This window comes from Trachurus japonicus, chromosome 19, assembly GCF_045865225.1.
Source record: "Trachurus japonicus isolate A0001 chromosome 19, Traja_1.0".
Classification (NCBI taxonomy): Eukaryota; Metazoa; Chordata; class Actinopteri; order Carangiformes; family Carangidae; genus Trachurus; species Trachurus japonicus.
In genome coordinates this window covers 19,683,825-19,691,583 of record NC_140925.1, presented here as the reverse complement: position 1 = coordinate 19,691,583, position 7,759 = coordinate 19,683,825, and the positions used below count along the sequence as shown (strand labels likewise).

Genomic DNA, 7,759 nt, shown 5'->3' with positions numbered 1-7,759 from the left:
AACTCCCGAGTCACATTTTACTGCTGCAAATCAGTAGCCAGGCTAGCGCCGCCTACTGGTTCCAGCAAATTTCATTTGCCTCAACCATGTAGTCAGGACACTAGCAATGCGTTTCGGTTTGCTCCGTCCGCCAGAGCGGACGGACCAATCAGCGAACAGACGGGTAAGTGAAGGCGATGACGTTGAACTCAAGCGCTCAAGATTAACCTATGAGCTTAACCGGTGTATAGCACACGTGACCACCAAGCAGCAGCGATTAGTTGAAGCAAATGTAAGCAACCGCCTCCCGGAAGCAAACGAATCCCTATGGCTGGTGTTCAGACGCTATATGAAATGTAATGAAATAAGCGGCTGATGCATCAGGCTAGCAAATCAGCAGATCAATGTTCCAAAGTGGTGAGGTATCAAAGCCGAGAGATAATACCACATTACCTAAGGGGGGAAAGAAAAACTCTGACTGTAGAAAAATCCTCATAAGAAGCTAAATGAGAAAAAAAAACCCGTAGCTAGTCTAACAATGTATTAACAAACACTAAGGTTTTGCAACTGTCACATGGTTAACTTTAGCATTAACAGTTTACTGACTAGTGTTGAAGAAATGTTGTGAGTTCAGCATCAAACCTCATTCCTTTCCCACCATGAACTGAAAACAACACTTCATCATCAACTCCTGTCTCTGTCATGTCTTCCTTTCTACTCAAGTTTGCATGCTAACTGGCTAGCCTTGGCTCAGTCATCTTTCTCTTCAAAAAGCAGATCACTGTAATGTAATCTCTATAATCTGCATTTAAGATGTAACACTGCTCAGAGGGCGTATTTCAAAGAACTAGCAAGACTTTTACTTTATCTATGCTACATTTGCACCTTAATTAAACAGCTTCGAATTGTTATGGTTAAATAAATAACTTGTAACTTGCCGCCGACCCGGTGTCTCAGCTCTCGTCTTGGCCGCACTGCAACACAAACGCACCCGTAACCCATAAATCTCTTGTTTATAACAGATAAGACTACATAAATATACACGTTGTAACGCATATATTACACATTACACATTATATGATGAATTATGTTATCCACCGCTCCATGAATTGCTTTCCCGCTGGTTTTGTTGAAAACAAATGCACATGGCTGAGAGGAGGATTAGTAAAACAGCTGAAAAGTGACCAGACATGCATAGTTCCCCTTTAACCTCTTGTCATGTAAACACAACAATGGCTAAAGCTCTTGTCAAGTGACAGTTACCACCCAAAAACCATGCTCAGAAGCAAAGGAACATTACATTTATCTCTGAAGTTAGTCCATTTACCGCTCCATATTTTACTTGTCATTTACATCTGATCATATCTACAGTAATTTTCCCCATGGTCAAACATTAGAGATAAAATGTAAAAAAAAAAAAAATCAGATTTTCATAAAGGAAGAGCGGCTGCTGGTATGCAGCCACTGGGGCTTAACAGTTTTTTCCAACAGGATTTTTTTTTTTTTTTAACATACTTGCATTTTAAATCTGTTGCCGTATTAAAAAAACTTCCATCACTGACCTGAGGAATCCCATAGTACTCCAGTTGAGTCTTGATTAACATGAAACACGATAAGACACAACTGTGAAAATGAAAGAAAAATAGAATTTAACCTGAAACCACACAGTGCAATGAAAATATGTTCAGTTGAAGCGAAAACCATGGGTTGTGATTTGTTACACAGTGCACACATGCTTTTTAAATCCCCTTCCAGTTTGTATAAGCAGAGAGAGGTATGTCATGGGGCAGGTGTAAGAAGTCCTCTAAGCTATCCAGAGCTGACCTTGAAGTCCAGAGGTGTGAGTGTAGCTTGTATGGCCCATTGATATACGAAGGTGAGTTTGTGGCTGCTCCATCACTGTAGTGAGAGTGAGTCAACATCTGCACCATGCGTCCCTGCCCTCCACACAGTGGATGCTGGGATTGGGTCCAGCCCCTGTAACCCTGGAAAAGATTAAGCAGGTAGAGAAAATCCCAGATAAATAAATAAAGCAGAGATCTCTGAAGAATCAACAGATGACTTTGAGGTTTGTTCTATGTAACATAATAAATAATGACCTTATTAAAGGCCAGATTTTCAATTAGGCTGTTTGCACAAGTGACCGAACTACCTCATTTATGAGCAGATAAGATGAGAGGTTTCTGTTTTGTATTTTTAATAGATTTTCTGCTTCTTCTAAAAACATGTTTTCACTTTATCAGTGTGGGTTATAGAGAGGAAATTAATTGACCACTGTGTCCATTTCAAAAGTAAATCTACCACACAAACGAGTGTGCAAAACGAGAAGGGTCTGAATATTTTCTGAGGCTGCTTGAATTACAAATAAAGAAGCAAAACTACAATTGGACTGGAGCTCAGAGGGAGAGTGGGAGTGAAGGGTGGGTGTTGCACAACCTCTAGGGATTTGAAGTGCTAGTCCACATGCAGCTGCAGTATCCTCCTGACCAGAGGCCACTACTACAAAGTAGGATCTGATGTTATCGAGGTAAATTCAGGTTTAACTGTTGTTCACTTCTTACTGGGGTAAATCACTATGGTAACTTATACTAAACCTCTAACATGCTCCTGAGGAGGTTAAGTTCAGAGGATCAGATCAAAACCTATCAACAAATCAACTACTGCCCAATCGGATTAGTGGAAAAATTGAATCTATCCACAGCTTAAAAAGTCAGTTTCTCTCTGGTACAACAAGAACAACAGAGTAAATGTAGTCAACATGATAGCATCAATTATCACATTTACTATACAGAGCATACACCATGGCCACCCTAGACTGAAACCATGCCACCCCATTGACCACCTTTGTCATATTTGTATCCTTGTGCCATTCTTTCTTGCTGATCGTCTTCATCAATAACCTGTTCAACCCGCCTAAACATGAACATGTAGAGTGAGATATTCAAACACTAGAGGCTTCTTTTAACCATGTAGGGATTTTCCTGCCCAAAACTATTTTGTCAGTCATGTGTAAAGTCTTGTTTCTTGATTTGTCAAATATTTTTGTGGCTAAAACTGTGTTCATCTCTGCTTTTAATAATCTTTGAAAATATATATGTTGCAAACCTAAACAAACCCTTTCCACAAAATTGTTCCTATAAAACCCACCATGTGACCAGGTTATTGGTTTTAGAGCAACTAACCATCTCATTAAAAATGAATTATTATATAACGTGTTTTTTTTTATTGCTTATAGTAACAGCTCAGGTTATCTGACATACAGTATTAGTATTTAGAGTGTATTACACCTACAGTAGACCCAGAGCACTGCCAGTTTATAGATATTTACCACCCCTTACCCTTACATGGGGTAAGGGTTAGGAGTGAACATAATGCTGGATCTACCGCGGCTACTACTAATCCTGAACTGTTACTTTTATAATCATGTAACAAAAGATAGAGAGGAAAAGAAAAGAAAACTGTACAAAAGAATTAAAATGAATAAAGAAAAGAAGTGAGATTAAATGAAAATAAAGATGTGGTTAATAAAGATGTTGTCATCTCCAGATGTGGCTTCTTCCAGTCTGACTGTGGGAACCTTCTTCTCATTCTCCTTGGTCCAGACTCCTTTTCCCTCTCTTCTCTGTGGGTGACTGATCAGAGACTAAATCCCCCTCAACATCCCCCTCAGTGCAGCTAGACTGGGCTCCCTCTGAGTGAAGCAGTTCTAAAAAAAAAACCAAGAAAGTGTTTTTTATGTGTTCATCAAGCTAAAACTAGTAATCTATGATACTCTCACTGTATTAGAACAAAACCTCCAAACCTAGTTGATTTAAAATTAAAGCATGTGTGTTGGTACAGGTGAGCTTACCTTTCACACAGTCTGCCAGTTCTCTGCTGAGATCTGTTTTCCTCTTTGCTGTGGAGGTTTTACATTTAACATCATCATTGTTGAGCTGCGGTGGTTCCACTGGGCTCGCCTCAGTAAACGGTGCCGGCTGCTCAGTCCTCACTCTCTTGGCTGGAGCCATATGAGGACTTCAATGTCAATAAAAACAAAACAAATGGTTACATCTCTTGAAGCTTTAAGCAGCAGTTTGACTGTTTGAAAAATGACTTGCTTTCTGAAATAAAACACAAACATCAACACCACTCATGCCCACTCATGTTTGTAAAAACACTGAATTCTTAGCTCCTCTTCTTCTGTAATACAGGGAGATGTATCAAACACCAGATCTCATACCTGTCTTCAACAGCATCAGCATCCCTTTTTCTTTCATTAGGACTATTTCTCTGGATGATGATGGCTCCTCCGTGGAGGGAATAGGCCTCGCAGCTGAGCCCAGCAGGGTTGTCCTCGTTGGGAGCAGTGTCCTCGTTGGGAGCAGTGTCCTCGGCGCTGTGAGACATCTCCTCACTATTTAAGCTCAGCTCCTCGCAGGCATTCATCAGCTCCACACAGGATTTTACACTGGAAGAAAAGCAATCTCTGAGCCAAACAACTTCATCTGTATCTATATCCACAGTATGTCTCTCTGTATCAGCACAGAGATAATACACACAGCATATAATCACATACTATGGGCTGTCGCTGAATGCACAGATGAGATGTTCCATGGTGATGAATGGATGCCAAAGAATCTGCCTCGATGTGATTCTCTCCCCAGTGTCCACTTTCAACATCTGTGTGAGTAGATCCACAAATTTCTCCAGGTCCTGTTCAGCGGCTGCATCCTCCTCTCCCGACTTGTTACCAGACGCCTTTTATAGGACCAGAATAAAACAAAAATCGGAGCTTGTCCTGTCAGATGTTCTCATGTTTAAGTTATAAACACAGATGTTTTCGAAAAGTCATATCCTACTTTAATGTGGTCCATGAGGCTGGCTTTCCCATCCGGGGCAGAAGTGAGATCATTCTCATGAATTTTTGACTAATAAGAAGAAATGTTTTAATTAGCTAATGTGCTCCAAATGCACAACACAATGCACAACACAACTAAATCATAGACAACTAATGTTACCAGCAGTCTCCAGCGCTGAGGCTCCAGCACCGAGTGGCTTTCACAGTAAAACTGTTCAGTGTGCCATCCTGCATCCAGCATGTAGTCTGGTGGGTTTCCTATTGTGTCCACGATTTTTTCCACCTGTGGACCAAACACAATATGGTGTCAGAGAAAACTGTTGTCAATTTAAACTGTTGAATAACCTGCACAGAAAAAAACTGTATAAATATATAGTGGTTAAAGAAACCCAGAGGAGTTTGCTTTTGGTTATAAAAGAGTCTCATATTAATGTGGATGAATCTACGTTACCCACACTTGTTAATGGGTCCATTTTCGATAAATATATTGTTTTTTATAGTTAGTTTGATAATATTATTTAGTGGTCGGCTCGCCCAGCATTTCTTAGTTTCGGTTTCCCGGACGCTGCCTGACGGGTCATAGGAATAACGCCGTCGGATCGCTAGTTGGCATCGTTGATGGTCGGAACTACGACGATATCTGATCGACTTTGAACCTCCGACTTTCGTTCTTGATTAATGAAAACATTCTTGGCAAATGTTTTCGCTTTCGTCCGCCTTGCGCCGATCCAAGAATTTTACCGTGCGTGCGGAGGCTCATGGGAAATGTAGTGTGAAAACACTTCACCTTCCAAAACTCCTCGTAGTCCCTTTAAGATGGTGGGTGTTTGTTGTGTTTTTGTGTAATATTGTGTAATACTGACCACATCATGTTCATTGTCACTTTTGAAAAGTGGGGCACCTGTGAACATCTCAACTGCAGTGCAGCCAAGAGACCACATGTCAATGGCCTCAGTGATGGGAGCCCCCACCAGGACCTCTGGAGATCTGATGAGAAGAAGAAACACCAACAGAAAAGGTTAGAGGTTAACAAACCCCTGAGATGCCACAAACAAGGACATCTCTCATTTGCTGTGCCTTCGTACACAGCTGCCAGATGAACAGACTGAGCGTCCGGTGTCCCACCTATACCAGAGGGTCTGAAGAAACGAACCCCTCTGTTCCTCGGGATCGTCAAATGACAAACCAAAGTCGATGATTTTGATTTTTAGTGGCCGCCCAACATGATCCACCAGCATGATGTTCTCAGGCTTCAGGTCGGCATGAATGATCCCGACACGCTTCAGGAAGTCCAGGGCTACAGCCACCTGAAATCATGACATCATCACCTGCAGAGGTCATGTCATCAACACACGGATGGAGGAAGAAATTGTGCACAACTACAAAGAAAAAACTGTTTCTGAAAAATCTTCCAAGCCTATTCAGTCAACTCTATAAATACATTACAACTAGATAAATCTGATCTGTTGCCATGGTGATGGATCACACAAAAGACAGTGACTGGAACAAGTGAATATGTGCACCAGTGTCTAGTCTTTGTGGCTGAACACAGAGCAAAAAGTTGCAACAGGGATTTCGAAAAGCCATAAGACATACATTTCGACACCAATGTATGTAACAACTTCTGTATTACATAACACACCTGTTGTACAATGGGGCGGATCTCCTTCAGCTGGAGAAATGGGGGCTGCCTCTGCTGCATGAGCTCATACAGGCTGATGTCCAGTTTCTCAAACTCCAGACAGTAGTGACCCTTAAAGGTGAAGGATTCGTTCCATCTGACGATGTTGAACTTGTGTGCGTCTTGGTCCGTCAACTTTTTAAGCACAGCCTCCTGAAATCATATGAGATGTTAGAGATGATGATTGAACGCAGTGTGTGTTTTTATATCGTTATCGTTACACAAGTGAAAGTGAGTCTTTGCTGTTACCTCTGCTTTCGCCTCCTCAATCATGCTACGTGTATTCTCTCGTATAAGTTTTAAAGCCACCGTTTCATTGGTGCTTAGTTTTATGCACTGGGCGACGACACCAAAGGTGCCATAACCCAGGACCTCCTCCACCTCGTAACTTGAAGAGGCAGAGGAAATCCAGCCCCGAGAGATGATTCTGGTGATCGACTTCTCAACCATGATGGAAGAAAAGCTCACACCTGAGAGAGAGGAAGAAGTTTAGATACAAAGCCTACTACAGCTTAAACCACAGATTTATAAATGTAAATATTGCTCAGTATGACAGCAACAGCAACTGTTAAAATGTATTACACACTGGCACTGCAAATTAAATGATGTACAAGTGAAATTTAAGGTAACTCATAAAATCTGAATGTGTTCCATCAATAAGTTCACAAACACATAGATTACATCTGTACATCATTACATACTTCATTTAAAATTCAGATTGAAAGTTTTACAGTAATATAGGGCGCTGAAAAAAGTTATTTCTCAGGGAATCTGCTGATTGTGTATGCACTGTCTGTTCATGAATGTGTCTCTCCATGTCTAAAAATAATCTGATAGATATTAAATACTGGGTTAACAAAGTAACTTTACAATGAAAACAAACTTGGTTGAAACTTTGACACTGAAAAGAGAGTAGGTGTCTTGTAGAAAATATAATCAACTCACCAGAGGTTCACTCCAGGTGACGTGATGTTAAAGACCAATAAATAATGGCAAAATAACAAGTCTAACTCTGAGACAGTGTTTTCCTCTGGTCAACGAGCCAATGCACAAGGTTGAAGTGACTGAAGAGATGAAGCTTCAAAGTGAAGAGATCTCAACATTCTGTTCCGTCATTGTGAAGCCACGATGGAACAATTCTACAAGATTCATTGACAAATAAACAGAATACACAGCAACAGAGGTGACAGTCACCTCATATGTGTTATTTAAGATACAGGCCTTTACCAAAACAGAAACGTAATATGTGATATATTTGC

The 7,759-nt window shown here is 40.8% G+C and overlaps 1 protein-coding gene across 1 annotated transcript; it reads right to left on the bottom strand.

Annotated features, from left to right (window-relative positions):
- Positions 1-3,487: 3,487 nt before the first annotated feature.
- On the bottom strand, positions 3,488-6,989 carry LOC146967862 (homeodomain-interacting protein kinase 1-like). The gene is made up of 10 exons (XM_085761786.1): positions 6,750-6,989; positions 6,462-6,653; positions 5,945-6,126; positions 5,683-5,806; positions 4,980-5,102; positions 4,821-4,889; positions 4,538-4,719; positions 4,202-4,429; positions 3,830-3,996; positions 3,488-3,685 (listed from the first exon to the last, which is right to left on the bottom strand). Exons 1-10 carry the CDS (start codon positions 6,948-6,950, stop codon positions 3,564-3,566), a joined length of 1,590 nt encoding a protein of 529 aa, XP_085617912.1. The 5' UTR covers positions 6,951-6,989; the 3' UTR covers positions 3,488-3,563.
- Between the last annotated feature and the right edge of the window lie 770 nt (positions 6,990-7,759).

Excerpts from the sequence above, each read along its gene's own strand:
- LOC146967862 (XM_085761786.1), bottom strand. The coding sequence starts at position 6,950 with ATGGTTGAGAAGTCGATCACCAGAATCATCTCTCGGGGCTGGATTTCC. Across the intron at positions 6,654-6,749 it reads TTGAGGAGGCGAAAGCAGAG|GAGGCTGTGCTTAAAAAGTT; the intron begins GTAACAGCAAAG and ends ATATGATTTCAG. Across the intron at positions 3,997-4,201 it reads GCTGATGCTGTTGAAGACAG|TCCTCATATGGCTCCAGCCA; the intron begins GTATGAGATCTG and ends TTGACATTGAAG.